At 35.2% G+C, this 17,056-nt stretch overlaps 1 protein-coding gene across 15 annotated transcripts in view; it reads right to left on the bottom strand.

Moving 5' to 3' along the window:
- Positions 1 to 17,056, bottom strand: part of MYCBP2 (MYC binding protein 2) — a 253,255-nt gene that overhangs the window by 72,708 nt on the left and 163,491 nt on the right. For all 15 annotated transcript variants that reach the window (XM_045810935.2, XM_087865058.1, XM_087865059.1 and 12 more), the window contains 4 exons: positions 13,380 to 13,495; positions 10,331 to 10,428; positions 9,586 to 9,702; positions 8,523 to 8,663 (listed from right to left, as the gene is read on the bottom strand). In XM_045810935.2, coding sequence (XP_045666891.2) covers positions 8,523 to 8,663; positions 9,586 to 9,702; positions 10,331 to 10,428; positions 13,380 to 13,495 — 472 coding nt within the window. The remainder of the gene's footprint in view (positions 1 to 8,522; positions 8,664 to 9,585; positions 9,703 to 10,330; positions 10,429 to 13,379; positions 13,496 to 17,056) is intronic.

Raw genomic sequence — 17,056 nt, 5'->3', positions numbered from 1 at the left:
CTAACACCAGCACTGTGATATTATTTTACTAAAGGGAAACTGAAGCCACCTGAGTAAACCACACAGCAAAGAAAGACTGATAAATAAGTTTTTGTCAAAAGCTCTCCATGGATATAGTGTGTCATGCCATTTACTAAAATTAAGAGCCAGACATTGATTTAAAGCTTAAGACAGTCAATGCAAGTAGGAAACCTTAAAACTCTTCTAATACACAACATATCTGTTTCAGTACAAGCCATATTTGTTTTATGACAGAAAACAGTCTGCTGTTTTATAAAGAAAATGTAAATAATATAGATTTTATAGACAGTGCAATTATTAATTATGAATAATAATGGCATGTAGTATCTGTGGACATTTTCACTTTTTAAAGTACAAAAAGAAAAAAAAGAAAAAAGTTAAAAAAAATCTAAGTCATTTTTCAATTTCCCTTTCTTCTCTAAATGAGAAAAAATCATTTGGAAATGTTACTGAAAGCTGTTAGCAAAAATGTAAGAAAAGCATACAGAAAAACATATAATCTGAATCTTTTCTCAAAAGACAGGCCTAGTTTTCTCCATCTTCAAAGTTTAGGAAATGCACAGAGCATTTTCATATCTATGTTAGAATCTAAAAATATTTTGTTAAACAAGCAACTTGAAGCAGCATGGTCCTAGAAAAATCAACATCTTCACAAAATGTCTTAATGAAAATGTAAATGGTATACATTTTACATAAAAATACCATGCTACTGAATATAGTTGTGTGATCTGAAATTAAACCTTCCCAGTGAGTAGCAATTACACAATTTTATTGCTTATGTAAATACTCTGATAAATGGTTATTTGGGAAGAAAAAAAAAAGAGGACAATCAAAATGTTAATAAAAGCTGTCATCATCTAAAACTTCAACACAAAAGAAACATAATTCCCAACTAATTATAAGCCATTTTAGATAATGACAATTTATTTAATATTCTCTAGTTCTGTATTTTCCTCATGTATATATGTATGGATAGATGTGGATACACACCCATGTACATACATATGTATGTTAATTCAGAAATATAGACGTGTAAAAGCCAGAAAAAGGAGTTTCTAGTAATAACAGATAAATGTAGAACAAAACAAAAACCAAAAACCAAACCCCCCTCCACATTTAAAAATGTATAGCAAATAGGGTCCTTTCTCTTTAGGTGAAGTAGAAACATAATGCAAAGCATTTTAAAATACTATTTTTTTGGGAAAAAGATGTCCTTAGTGGTTCATCGATGTATATAAGAATTTTTGGGCTATGTGCTCAATGGTTTTTCACCTTCACAGAAAATAGCGGTGCAGACCTTTTGACATAAAACAGTATCAAGATTTTTTTTTTTTTTTAGCATTTTCTACTTTTTTAGCATAAATTTCTCTAGTATTAAAAGCAATGTAAAAAGCAGTGTGAAAAGCAAGGCAGAAGAAGTTAGTGATAAAGAAGCAATGTGGTGATTAACAATATTTAAAGCTTGTAACTTTCTTTTATTTCATGTGCAAACTTAAGTGTTGTCTGAGTCTGAGAACATGAGTTAACATGTACAATGATACTTTAAATTGACATGACTGCTAACCATTGTAATAAATTGCCAATCAAATCAATTTTGTACATGTTAATCATATGTGGATTCAAATTTGACACTTGTTTGCTTTTGTTCTGAATTTGCGGAAAATTCTTAGCCACACTGGTTTACTATTATTATTTTCAGAATAGGCTGTCCAAATAAAACTGTGTTTAACAAATATCAAAAATACAGCAGACAGAAAGCTATAGTTTAAAAATAAAATATACTTGTATGGTTTTCTTTAGAAAACTTAGGAAAGTTTAGTCTACAGATATGAATATGCATGAAAATATTAATTTCTCCAGTCTCAATTTCTTACTATTAAAATACATTAATTAGCTTTCATAGATTAATAGGAGTACCACTATGTATATATATATGTGTGTGTATATACATACACAAACACACATACCTATAATAATCTAAATCCTCAAAGACTATTTTAAAGACAGAGATGTTCACTTAAGAAAATTAAAAATGAAAGCATACTGAAACCCTAGCTAAATTAAAGAGCACCAAACTGCAACTCTAAGCTGATAATCGTTCAAGGCACAGAAGGATCAAGTAAGTGTATAATTTTCACTGTGAAAATACATGACCAAACATGCCAAATGTTCATGCAAAATGATAATAATTTTTTCATTGTGCTGTTAGATGAGCAGAGTTAAGAACTGCCATTTTTAAAGAGAAAAAGATAAAATGTCTCAGGAAAATTAAAAACAGCATATGTATAACAAAGAGTATTATTTTAATGGCCTTAATTTTATTCTCTTAATGGTATATTAAGTAAATATTTAGTAAGATTAAAAAACACGTTATGTTTATACATACACAAATTATTAACATAACAAAACCAAGCAATTCAGGGTATTGTTAAAGCTGTGGCTATCAGGTATCAACAGGTAACCCATAAGAATGAAACTGGACATAAAATGTGGAAAATATTTGCTAATTTTACCAACTGCCCTGGGTAATGCTGTTAGAGACATTACCAAAAGATATTTTCCCTTCATCTCTCCTCCACTCTTTGGGGCCCTAAATTTGGAAAAATCAACCTACTTTCTACATGTGAACACCAATCAGCCTACGTAGCTTTGTATAAATGCATGGAGATGTTTGGAAACACAAGTTGCTTATGCAAGAATTCAGATAAAATAGGCACTATAAAGATATCTTAGAACACTTCCAATGAGCATTTACTCTCCTGGATATAAACTCTACCACTCAACCTTCACAAAGTTGAAAGACCTCATTTTTGGCAAAGTATCCAAAGAATTGGGCCTACAAGTTTCAAATCACTGATATCTCCTAGCCCTATCCTAGAAGTAAACTTGTTTTCCAAAAAAAAAAAAAAAAAAAATCTCCTATGTCAGGTACATAATTGATTCTTTCTCTTTTTCTACTTATATTTTCCTCAAAGTATGAAACATCATACTAGCCTGCTTACATTTTGTAGCTTCCAAATCTTCAGGATTTTAATTTAAGATCAACATTTTATGCCGTATGCCTTCTCAAACTGACCTACATCAACTTCAGAGTCCAGAGAGCTAATCATTTCATGATGGGACCATGACCTACGCCACCTTCAACATGTATCACAATATTCAATCATTAAGTTATGAATATTCACATTTATTTGAGAGTTCTACCCAAAGTAATATAATTTTTATAGCTATATATTTACTTTATCCTTTTGTAACTATATGTATCCTTATCTCTGCACTACTTTCTATTTGTGATCCTGGGAGAGTAGCTATCTGTTGACACTAGAAAAATAAGAAAAATAAAATACATAACATCACAGGTCACAATGAAATAAAATGAGAGAATATCAAATGAGAAGAAGCATATATGTGATAGGAATTATTCTGAGCAGCACAATCATATCAAATGCCAAGATTTAAAATTCAGTATTCAACAAATGTTGAAAGCCTACCACGAGCAAAATGTTACATTTAACAGTTGGAAGAGATGTGTATGAATAAGAAGGGATTCTTAATGAGTCCTTACCCTTAAGAAGCTTAACAACAGAAATAAGAGGTATACAAGTACAAATGGGTTGAAGGCAAGAAAACAAACTAAAAACATTGTGGGTAAGAAGTAAGGGTTTTCTACTTTTACAGACAAAGTGCTGAGAAAAGAGAGGGAAACCTAATTTCCTCAGTACTTCTATGCTTTCTACCCCCAATCCTTTACTTCACCCATATTAACTAGTTTTCAGCCCAAACATAGAAGGCCTCTATAACTCTGGACACTTGATTCTCTGTCTAGAAATTCCTTCGCTTTTTCTTGGCAACCTTTCTTCAAGACTTTTCTTCTCAAGTATCACTTTCTAAGTGAAGTCATTCTGTGACTTATCACAATGCAATCTAATTATTTGAGAATGGTATGTCTGTCAAATTATATAGTGAGCACCCCAAGAGGAAGAACTGCACTCCATCTTATTTATTTTGTACACCTCCCCTTTCCTCTCCACTCAAGGCCTACTTCCTATCTTGGTGTTTGGTACATTAATAAGGACTCAACAGTCCTTGAATGAATAACTAATAAATTACTAACAACAGCATTACTGGGAAGTACAGAGAAGATGTCAACAGAAATTTTTGAGGTTGGTCAACTAGGAAAACAGTAAAAAAGGTAGAAAAAAAAGGAAGTGAAAGCATTTTAGACAAATGAAACAACATAAACAAAGATTCTAAGATGCAAAATTGAACAGTGTGTTCTAAAAAGGGCACAAAGTTGTTTTTTTTTAAGGGTACAATGTACGAATAGCACATAAGCACCTCACAAAAAAGGGTCTGTATTCTTCATATTTATCCCTGTTCTTACCACTAATTAAAATATATTTTTAAAAATACAGTTATATATAGTAGGAAAGCCTATACTGTTTACTCTCTGAACTACAGCATTACTAAAGGGGTAAAATACAGTGCAAGTCACATTTGCACTAAGTGAGGATGCCATCGATTCTTGGCAAAGTAATGAAGTATTGTTAGGCAGGCCAAAAGTTAGCTACAGTACCTATTTGCAATGACAACAAGAGTTCTACTCTATGGTTAAGTACACAAGGCAGTGTAACAAAAATCACTTTAAAGCCTATTTTAAATAGGATTACTTACAGTGATTTTTAAAAATAGTTCATGAAATGTTTAGTCAGTGTTCAAATTTCTAATCCCCACTCCCACTCTCCGCAACATTTGGGTCAGGATCCCAAAAAAGTACACGTTTGTGAATGCAAAATTGTTTTAACTAGAAAAGTTGAAGAGGTAGATGTAAAAAATGCTAAAGGCAACTTTTTGGCATTTTTGCATCTTTTTAAGTTAGTGGCATCTGTTCTTGGTTATTTTTATATTATTTTTAAATCTGCCAGCTCTCTCCCTCTCTGAGTAGTGTCTTACAATTATTAGCCATAATTATACTTGATTTATTTATAAATGGACTGAAGTAGAAAGGGAGAGTAGGTGGAAAGTGAATGTGTTTTCCTAGCAATAAATATAGTAAGAGATACAAATGAAGAAGTAGAAAGATACATTTATTTACTGTATTAGTTCCCTGAGAGGATGAAATGGAATCATTACTCCCTCTATCCCCTATCATGTTTAGCCCTACGGAGTAACATACTCATTAAAAACACTGACTGTGTAAGGGGCCTGCACCCGTCCCTACAGACAAAACCTTGAAAAACCAGCCTGTTCTTGCCTACACCAGGCTGACTGTGTGAGTCCTCATCTGATACCTGCACTGGAACTACTTTATACCAGATCTGTTTGGAGCCATAGTCCAGTTAGTTTTATCCCCTCTGTCATCTTTGGTCACCACATAAAATATAAACCCTTCTGTCATCTACCTGTTCTCATATTTTTATACTAAAACGGCTCTATGCTTCTCCCTGATTCAGCATCAAACTATTGCATCAGTCCCATATTTATATTGTATCCACAGGGACCCTTCCTTCAATGGTAAATATCTTTAACCCTGTGGGTCACAGTGCTGCCATCATCTGTGTGTCTTTGTACTGATGTAGATGATCACCCAACTGCTGAGCCTTTTAGTTCTTAGACTGAGGCAGTTAGAATGACTTTCACTTCCATTATACTTCAGCCACCTGCTCAGGGCCACATTAACAGGTTGTATCATTCAGTCAAATGCTCTAACTTGGTATCAAATTCAAACATTCTACTTTATCACACAAACCGTCTATCCTTCTACCTCTTCAACTATAGTGTACTTCTATGTATCGTTCTAGGATTGAATTATGCCTCCACTTCTTTCACATTTCTAACTCAGGCTGAATTCCACAGTTGGTGATCTCAAGTTCTCTTTCATCAGCATCTGAAATTTTGTCCCTGTTTTTCTGTCATAGCAGGCCCAAATTCCAGCTAACGCCACAATCGACTCTCTTGGCACCTTTGAGTCTAGATTCTAGACATTTAGGACTATGGGTGAGGAAGGGCATCCAGAATGGATCCATCCATTGGTCTCACTGGGTCCTTAGTGGCCCACTAATCCAGAAACAAGAAGTTTTTCTTCAGATTTCTCTTCTGCTTCTCTCAAACATTATTCTAAACCTTTAGTGCATTTCTAAATTCGCTAACTTAACTCACTTGTTTCAATCTCAACTGATGTCTTTCCTCTTTTCTGTCTTATAAAAATCATGGTCTCCTTCAACCTCTTCCCTTTCTTCCTCTACCCCAAAAAACTTACCTACTGCCATACATATCCCCCTCCGCTCCCTCACAAAACAATTCTCCAAATGTGCCCTGAACTCCATTTTCTCCTCCTTTTTCAGTCTTCAAATTTGTTATCTATATTTGTATTTCCCCCTTTTCACTGGCATCTTTCTTTTAATTTATAAGGATCTCAAGTCACTACTAAAATAAAGGAAGGGGAAAACCTCAGCCTTATCAATAATACCAGGCATTCTGAGTTATCTACATTCAAACAGAACTCATGTCATTCTTCAACATAAAGAAAGGCTAGAAAATACAAGTCACTTCATTATCTTCAATATTCTGTCTCTAGACTTTTTCAAATAAATCAGTGACAGCCTCTTTGACATTCCAGCAAAAACTCATCAAGAAGTATTTGTACGGCTCACCCATTTATCTTTCTTTCTTACCTTCGTTACTGCCCTTCTCTCTCTGATCTTGAAAAGACTGTCTACTATAAACTGTCTCTTGAATGGGGTTTAAGAACATCAAATAATGGAACATCACTGTTTCAAAATGAAACCATAGGATTTAAAACTTCAACACACAGCACTTCTTGCTCTTCCTTTCTACCTTTGCTTATTCTCATTTTATCTGTGTGAATATCTTCCTCTTCCAAAAGCATCTCCTCAAATGAGCAAACAAAGGAATTAAGAAGAAAATTTTGGAGTGGGGGAGATGGTAAAGATAATATAACTTAATATAATGCCTTATCAGAGATAATGGAAAATGGTTTCAAACCATTTAAGGCTAACTCTTTAGATACAAATGATAAAGAATTATTATTTCTTTTCCAGACTAGTCCCTTTTTCCAGAGGGTCAAAATCCTTTTCATTTTTATTTATTTATTTTTTAAAGATTTTATTTATTTATTTATCAGGGAGAGAGAGAGAGAGAGAGCACAAGCAGGGGGAGAGGCAGAGAGAGAAGCAGACTCCCCGCTGAGCAGGGAGCCCAATGCAGGACTCGATCCCAGGACCCTGGGACCATGACCTGAGCCAAAGGCAGCCGCTTAACCGACTGAGACACCCAGGTGCCCCTCCTTTTCATTTTTAAATGCAGATACAAATGTGAGGGAAATTAAGGAAGACCTGGTTTATTTATTCAAAATTTTATATTTTAATTATACAGTTAACGTTGTTTAGCTTAACCTCAGTAAAATAGTACACCAACACTCTTCAAACTTTATCACACACCTGTTAGTAAGAAATAGAGATATATCTCTTCCTACTGTATTATTATAAAACATATATAAAAGAATATAAAGAAGAATGAGATCAATAAATATGAATAGAAGTTCAATTATTTCTTTTCCCGAATAGAAGTTCAATTATTTCTTTCCCCAAAAAATCATCATTTATAACTGCCCCTTTGGCGCACACACTCTGGACTATCAGAGGAAAACAAAAAATACATTGAATGGTTTGATATAATAAGCTAACTTTATACAGTGATTTTTAAGAAATTCAACTGTTTAAAATACTGAAGTTTTTTTAAATAAAATTTTTCCAGTGCTATTTATGAACAATGTCATAAGGAGTACATACATTTGATGGTAATGAAAAGGAAGAAAAATCATATATTTCTGTTTAAATTATAAACAGAGCTATGGGTTACTATTAAATTTACGGACACCGGCTCTAAGTACTCTACTGCATTTGTCAAAGAGGTTCGATCAGTTCTCTGACACTAGGATTTAGTTTCAACTAGAACACTATAACACCACTAAGGAGACTAAAAAAATCCTTCTTATTTTTACACAATAGTATTATAACATAGTAGTATTGTAAGCCAAGAAAGAGTCAAACTTAGGCAAAACACAGAGAACTAATCACAAAATGCCAACATACAAAAGAAATACGTTATACATGCTTTTGAATGTATAATAATACTGAATTCACAATTTTTAGTTTGGAATTCATTCCGAACAGTAGCGTGAATAAGAAAGGAAAAAAACAAAAAATATACTCTCATTCTCTACCTCTTTGAAAGGAATTCCACAGGCCTAGTTTCATTTTACTACCTCCTGCCTGTGATGGATCATAATAGGTACTAAAGTCCTTAGCCCTGCCAAACTCCACCTTCATTACACAGAATCTCCTAAGAATTCAAGCACTTATAAAGTAAAAGTTATTTAGTTGTGGTTTACCTCAGAACTGAAAAGCCTTAATTAAAGAAAGCCCTGTAATGAGGATAGAGCGTACCTATTATGCTTTTTAAAACCACCTTTTACTTACGTCAACTGGGACCAGAAGACTCTTGCCAAGATGTTGATTAAAGGACAGGCACCAGGCTTCAGTGTAACCATTCATGTTAGGAACATACTTCTTTATTGTCTCATCATTCAATCTCAGCCATACACCATCATCATTGTGGATCTACGGAAATAAGCAATGAAAACAAGCCGTGCCCACCTGTGAGTCCTATGAGGCTAGCAAGGGCTAAAAGGCTACAGAGCAGGCAAACAATGGGGGACATGAAGATTAAGCATCTAGTTTTTGCAGGTGGTAAGTAAAAAAAGAAAGTTTAAGGAAAAAGCAGCAAAGAATGACAAGCGATGTAGTAATTCACACGGTAAAACAGTAAAAACAATGTCACTTAGGAGTAAAAGCACAAAGAAATCATACATTAGGAGAGTTTAAACATAAAATGTTTTTCAAAAGAACTTAAGTTCTTCCCTCCCCTCAATTTAGATTTTAATAATCAGAAGTTACATGGTTGTATTACTAGAAAAATATGTTGTCTGAAGTTAAAGCAATATGTGTGTTTTAAATAAATTTAAGAACAGATAATACTTTAAATATTTAAGAAAAATTCTACTCATTTTCAGTGAGTACTTGTATAGGTTCCTTTTTTTTTTTTTTAAAGATTTTATTCATTGGTTTGAGAGAGAGAGCATGAACCGTGGGGAGTGGCAGAGGGAGAGGGACAAGCTGACTCCCCACTGAGCGGGGAGCCTGATGCAGAACTCCATCCCAGGAGCCCGAGGTCTGAGCTGAAGGCAGATGTTCAATGGACTGAGCCATCCAGGTGCCCCCAGGTTCTACTTGTTAATTTTCTTTCAGGTTAAAAATGAAATCTTATCTATTTGTTTTTAAACGTAATTTTAGTTACTTTTCTGTTGATAAAGAAAAATAAAATGTTTGAAACTCAATGAACACATCCCACAAAACAATTTTCCAAACACTATCCAAACCAATTACAACACACTAGCAGAAAATTTAGTAACCTTATTATCATGTAAACAATTCAAAAACTTTCTGTTCAAAATTTATTACCAAGTGTTTCTTTACAAATTACCTCATCGATGAAAGTGATAGTTCCATTAACTTTTACTATGCCTATCTGCTCACTTTGAAGGGAAGGGTGGCTACGGATACGGAGTCCTGCACTGTCCTTGGCCACAAATTTTCGAACCTGGGAAAAGCAAAGACAGACGGTTGAGATGGAAAAGCACAGAATAGAGATCGTATAAATAGCAAGAAAATTAAACAGATTTGAAAGTATTACAATTCTGAGAAAGTTTCCGAAATTATTTGCAACTAGTTTCCCTGTGCAAGTAACAGCGGTTTATTTATAACAACAGAATTTTACAAGTATTAAATGTACATATTTATAATTTCCTTTCTAAACTTTGAAGACATATGATAAAAAGAAATAAAAGGCCCACTTTTTTTTCTTTTTAGAAAGGTATGATCCAAATTCTATTACCAATATTTCCTTTTTAATAAGTAGTTTATCAAAATCCCTATGCTTACTTATTTTTTAACAGTATAAGATACTTTCCTTGCAAACTTTATGCACTTAATTTCAGTAAAATTTTTGTTAATTTAGCATTATACAAAGAAGCCTGAAAGTACAGGTTCTACAATTTAGAAATGATTAGAATTACCACAAAATACTCTTCAAATTTATTTTGGGATATTTAGAATTCAAATACTGAAATCAACTAAAATATTAGATGTCTGAGGACCACCTTGAGCACCAATGAATAAAATTAATAAATCTCTGACCAATTAAGATTCTTATTTCATTCTGTCCCAACCTTATTTGGTTGAGGTTCAGTCTTTGGTTTGACCAACTGAGTTCCTGGTGGTATCATCCCTTTAGGTGGGTCTTTTACTTTAACTTCTAGGCCAGCATCTGTAAGGAAAGGAAGGGAACATTTGAGAATACTAGGGAGAAAGGATCCTCAAACCTAACCTTATGTACATTCACAGACTATTTTACACAAATAAAATAAGTATCTAAATTCTGTCTTTTTAAAAAAGGTGACATATTTAAAAGCTAAAAAACAGACTCTTAATTAACTACAGAGAACACACTGATGGTTACTACAGGGGAGGTGGGTGTGGGGATGGGTTAAACATTTGTGATGAGCACTGGGTGATTATGGAAGTGCTGAATCACCATACCGTACACCTGAAACTAATATTACACCATACATTAACTAACTGGAATTTAAATAAAAACTTAACAAGAACAAAAATAAGAACTACAATAAGACCTATGTCTGTCAGAATGGCTAAAATTAACAACACAAGAAACAACAGGTGTTGGAGAGGATGTAGAGAAAGGGGAACCCTCTTGCACTGTTGGTGGGAATGCAAACTGGTGCAGCCACTGTGGAAAACAGTATGGAGATACCTCAGAAAATTAAAAATAAAACTACCCTATGATCTAGCAATTGCACTACTAGGTATTTACCAAAGAATACAAAAATACTAATTCAAAGGGATACATGCACCCCAATGTTTATGGCAGCATTATCTACAATAGCCAAATTATGGAAACAGCACAAGTGTCCATCGAGGACACTACCAAGAGGTGGTGTATATGTACAATGGAATTTACTCAGCCATAAAAAGAATGAAATCCTGTCATTTGCAATGACATGGACAGAGCTAGAGTGCATTATGCTAAGCAAAATAAGTCAGTCAGAGAAAGAAAAATATCATATGATTTCACTTATATGAGGACTTTAAGAAACAAATTAACAAAAGCTAAAAAAAAGAGAGAGAGAGAGAGAGAGGCAAACCAAGAAACAGACTCTTAACTAGAGAACACATGGATGGTTACCAGAGGGGAGGGGGGTGGGGGATGGGTGAAATAGGTGATGGGGATTAAGGAGTGCACTTGTCCTGATGAGCACTGGGTGGTGTATGGAAGTGCTGCAACACTATATTGTACACCTAAAACTAATACTACACTGTGTTAACTAACTGGAATTTAAATAAAAACTTAAAAAAAAAAAAGAGAAATATTTGAAAAATGATCTTAGGATTCCAAATGAGTGTCTCAGAGGTTTAAGGAAAAGAAAGGGGTTCCTATTTTCTATCTGGAACATATGAAATGATTCTAAAAAAAAACAATGAAAAGAAAACAAGAAACCCTTGTGAGGTTAAATGTTAGCTCACAACATCAGATCGCTGTGCCAGATCACCGTATCAGATTATAACATCAGCTACACCAATCACCGTTCTGACCAGCAGGCAGTTCAGCATGGTGGTTAAAAGCTGGGGGTCTCATGTCAGACTGTCTTGGTTGTTCCCACATGCCACATAATTGTCTTTCTGTACCTCAGTGTTTTCATCTATAAAATGAGAATAAGAATAGCACCTACCTGGCTGAGCTGTGAGAATGAGGCGATTTAAAATATAAGGTGTGCATAAAACAATATAGACATATATTAAATGCTCAATAAATATTAGCTATTAATAGCATTGTTATTCTAACGAATTATTATCTGTCCTAACCTATAGACGGTTTGGTCGCCTTGTGAAAAAGTTGAATTTAAAAGGTGGGAAAGAAAATGATGCTGAGTAAATATGAATCATTTTCTTCCGTTTCATTTCAAAAAACAAATATAAGTGGATTTTTCTTATCTACCTTGTTATCAGTTTTCTTCAGCCCACTATCAGTGAAGATTAAGCCATTCCTGACTACCTCCACTTTTGAATTCTTATAATTTGTACTTTTCATGTGTCACTACTTATATTCTACTTCATGTGAGCAATCATTAGTAATTGTTAACACTTGACAGGAACTGTCTTACCTAGAACAATGTTTTGCTCAGAACAAATTAAAGTGTGCTGAACTAAAGGCTTTGCGGATATATTGAAATAAAGGAGCGCAGCAAAGACTGAGGATAAAGGTCTCTGGAACAGTATAGGGGAATCTGATATATCTGAATCTATACAGTTACATTAATGCACATTCTATACAGTTACATCAACATAAAGTGCCTCTAGACCTTCACTGTAAAAACAAACTACTTAAACCAGAATACTTCAAAGGGTATTTTGGTGGAATGTGAATCAGTATTGCTTTTATCTCCACCTTGACTCCCTCTGCCCTACAGGCAAAGGGTCTCAGGATAAAGGTGAAACAAAGTTAGACAAGATTCTTAACTTTAGGGCATTTAGAATCCCTTCATGTTAATGTGAATTGTATGAATGTCCAAGATTAGAGTTTTAGGTTTTCCAAATCTACCTCATCATAGACCCTTTCTCTTGCAAAGCATCAGGAATTAGTGTTACAAGGAATTCATATTGATAAACACTTATTAGAGCTTTCTTGTTCTGTTGTCCTATTACATGAGTTGTAAAGGAAAAGATTAATGCCCAAAGGAAAAGCAATATACTTTTCAAAGTTAGTGGTGGATAAAGAAAATTCATTCATTCAATAACTATTTACTGGGCAGCCATATGTGCCAGGCACTGAGCTAGACTGGGAAATACAAGGATGAGAGAGATGGTCTCTGCTCTATGCCACAAAAGGAAGACAGACCATGAGGGGGAGATGAGGTATGCACATGGTTATAAATTTAGCAACAGAGAGGAGACCATACCTGACCAGTCACATTAGAGAATGGAGGGAAGGAGTCATGAGTGCTATAATGATACCATAAATTATTACAAAATTTTGAGAGGTTTTGAACGCACTATTTAAGGAGTCATTGTAAAGGAGGAAACGAAGACCCAAATAAGTAATGAGACCTGTCCATGTGTCTATGATATAACTTAAGGAGAAATTTAGACAATTTTGATTCTGGTTGTTTGCACTAAGTAACTCATAACTTAAAAAAAGAATACCTATTTCAATGCCATCAATGGTCACATGAATAGTGTAGAGTCCAATAGCCCCTGGAGTCCAATTTGCACAATAAGTGCCATCGTTATTGACACGGATCAGCATATTCTCACTGGGTCTGAAAAGAAATAAGATGGATATTAGAAAATTTACTTTTTGTTAAACAGCTGACAACATCATTAAGATAATTTCTGACTGTATTATTATGATGGATGGCAATCCTATTCTCCTGCCATAGTGTGTGTTCCTATCCTCCAAAATGACTGAATTTCATTTTTTCTTCCCCTCCTCAAACCTCCATCACCCTTCTTCCTCAACTCTCAGAGGATCATGACCTCACCACTTTTTTTTTCAGTGAGAAAAAGAAGCAATTAAATACAACCCCAAAGTTGCCAAGAAATTAATAAACCTACTTTCCATTTCTCTACTGTCTGTCCTGTCATAATGCAAGAAGTGCCCAGGGGCTTATTTAAAGTCGGCCCCCCTCCCCCCGTTTGTGCAGTGAATCTCATTCCCTCAACACTTCCATGCTGTAATTACCTTGCTCGCTCTCACTCATCATCGATTTCTCCCACTTTACTGAATCATTTCTACTTCCATCTCATTTCTATACAAACTTCAAAATCTCCCATCTTAAACACTCCTTGATATTACAACCATCTCTAATAAAGTCTCATGTCCCTTTTTCCATTTATATCAAAACTCATCTAAAGAACTGTCTACAATCACCCTCTCCATTTCTTCATTCCCAGTTCTATTCCACAACTTTTCCTAGTTAGGCCTTTGTTCCCAGCACTTCACTGCAATTGCTTCTGTCGGCCACCAATGACCCCAAATTCAATGGTCATTTCTTCATCCTCAGCAGTGTCTCAGTAGCATTTGATAGTTGACAACTTCTACTTTCTTGAAATATCTTCTTTTTGCTTCTGCAACATTCTCCTAATTTTTCTCTTACCTCACTGGCCACTGTTTCTTAGTATTTTGTTGGGTCTCCTTCTTCTGACCACCCTTTAACATATGAAATGTCCTAGGGTTTGGGTCTAGTTCTTTTTTTTTTTTTTTTTTTTAATTTGGCCCTCTTTATTGTTTAAGCACCTAAGATTCAAAGATCGTTTCTTTTTTTATTTTTTATAATAATTTTTTATGATGTTATGTTAGTCACCATACAGTATATCCTTAGTTTTTGATGTAGTGTTCCATGATTCATTATTTGCATATATATACCACCCAGTGCACCATGCAATATGTGCTCTCCTTAATACCCATCACTGGCCTATCCCAATCCCCCACTCTCTCCCCTCTGAAGCCCTCAGTTTGTTTCCCAGCGTCCACAGTCTCTCATGGTTCATTCCCCCTTCTGTTTACCCCCCCTTCATTCTTCCCTTCCTTCTCCTACCGATCTTCCTATTTCTTATGTTCCATAAATGGGTGAAACCATATGATAATTGTCTTTCTCTGCTTGACTTCTTTTCCTTAGCATAATCTCCTCCAGTCCCATCCATGTTGCTGCAAATGTTGTGTAATTGTTCCTTCTGATGGCTGAGTAATATTCCATTGTATATATCGACCACACCTTCTTAATCCAGTCATCTGTTGAAGGGCATCTCAGCTCCTTCCACGATTTAGCTATTGTGGACAATGCTGCTATGAACATTGGGGTGCATAAGGCCCTTCTCTTCACTACGTCTGTATCTTTGGGGTAAATACCCAGTAGCACAATTGCTGGATTATAGAGTAGCTCAATTTTTAACTTTTTAAGGGACCTCCACACTGTTTTCAAAAGTGGCTGTACCAACTTGCATTCCCGCCAACAGTTTAAGAGGGATCCCCTTTCTCCACATCCTCTCCAACATTTGTTGTTTCCTGCCTTGTCAATTTTTGCCATTCTAACTGGCGTAAGGTGGTATCTCAATGTGGTTTTGATTTGAATTTCCCTGATGGCTAATGATTTTGAACATTTTTTCATGTGTCTGTTAGCCATTTGTATGTCTTCATTGGAAAAGTGTCTGTTCATATCTTCTGCCCATTTTTTGATTTATTTGTTTCTCGTGTATTGAGTTTGAGAAGTTCTTTGTCGATCTTGGATACCAGTCTTTTATCTGTAGTGTCATTTGCAAATATCTTCTCCCATTCCGTGGGCTGCCTCTTAGTTTTTTGACTGTTTCCTTGGCTGTGCAGAAGCTTTTTATCTTGATGAAGTCCCACAAGTTCATTTTTTCTTTTGCCTTTGGAGATGTGTCATGAAAAAAGTTAATGTGGCTGATGTCAAAGAGGTTGCAGCCTATGTTCTCCTCTAGGATTTTGATGGATTCCTGTCTCACATCAAGGTCTTTCATCCACTTGGAGTTTATCTTTGTGTATGGTGTAAGAGAGTGGTCAAGTTTCATTCTTTTGCATATAGCTGTCCAATTTTCCCAGCACCATTTATTGAAGAGACTGTCTTTTTTCCACTGGATGTTTTTTCCTGCTTTGTCAAAGATTAGTTGCCCAAAGAGCCGAGGGTCCATTTCTGGGGTCTCTATTCTGTTCCATTGGTCTATGTGTCTGTTTTTGTGTCAGTACCATGCTGTCTTTGTGATCACAGCTTTGTAGTATAGCTTGGAATCCGGCAACATGATGCCCCCAGCTTTGTTTTTCCTTTTCAACAATTCCTTGGCAATTCGGGGCCTTTTCTGGTTCCACACATATTTAAGGGCTGTTTGTTCCAGTTCTTTGAAAAATGTCATTGGTATTTTGATCAGGATAGCACTGAAAGTGTAGATTGCTCTGGGTAGCATAGACATTTTAACTATGCTAATTCTTCCGATCCATGAGCATGGAATATTTTTCCATCTTTTTGTGTCTTCTTCAATGTCTTTCAAGAGTGATTTGTAGTTTCTAGAATACAGATCCTTTACGTCTCTGGTTAATTCTGAGATCACGTATGATTTTTGGTGCTCCTGTAAAAGGAATGGATTCCCTAATTTCTCTTTCTTCAGTCTCATTGTTCGTGTATAGAAATGCAACTGATTTCTGAGCATTGATTTTGTATCCCGCCACATTACTGAATTGCTCTATAAGTTCCAATAGTTTTGGGGTGGATTCTTTTGGGTTTTCCATAGAGAGTATCATGTCATCTGCGAAGAGAGACATTTTGACTTCTTCTTTGCCGATTTGGATACCTTTTGTCCCTTTTTGTTGTCTGATTGCTGTTGCAAGGACTTGTAGTACTATGTTGAATAATAATGGAGAGAGTGGGCATCCTTGTCGTATTCCTGATCTTAAGGGAAAGGCTTTCAGCTTTTCCCCACTGAGAATGATATTCACTGTAGGCTTTTCATAGATGGTTTTTATGAAATTGAGGAATGTACCCCTATCCCTACACTCTGAAGGGTTTTAATCAGGAAAGGATGCTGTATTTTGTCAAATGCTTTTTCTGCATCAATTGAGAGGATCATATGGTTCTTGACTCTTTTCTTGTTGATATATCTATCATGCTGATTGATTTGCGAACGCTGAAATACCCTTGCATCCCAGGGATGAATCCCACTTGGTCTTGATGGATAATCCTTTAAATGCACTGTTGGGTCCTATTAGCTAGGATCTTGTTGAGAATGTTGGCATCCATATTCATGAGGGATATCAGTCTGTAATTCTCCTTTTTGATGGGGTCTTTGCCTGGTTTGGGGATCAAGGTAAT

This window comes from Ursus americanus, chromosome 10 (assembly GCF_024610735.1).
Source record: "Ursus americanus isolate L20-20 chromosome 10, mUrsAme1.1.p, whole genome shotgun sequence".
NCBI lineage: Eukaryota > Metazoa > Chordata > Mammalia > Carnivora > Ursidae > Ursus > Ursus americanus.
The sequence above is the reverse complement of the archived record's forward strand: the minus strand, read 5'-3'. Positions and strand labels throughout refer to the sequence as shown.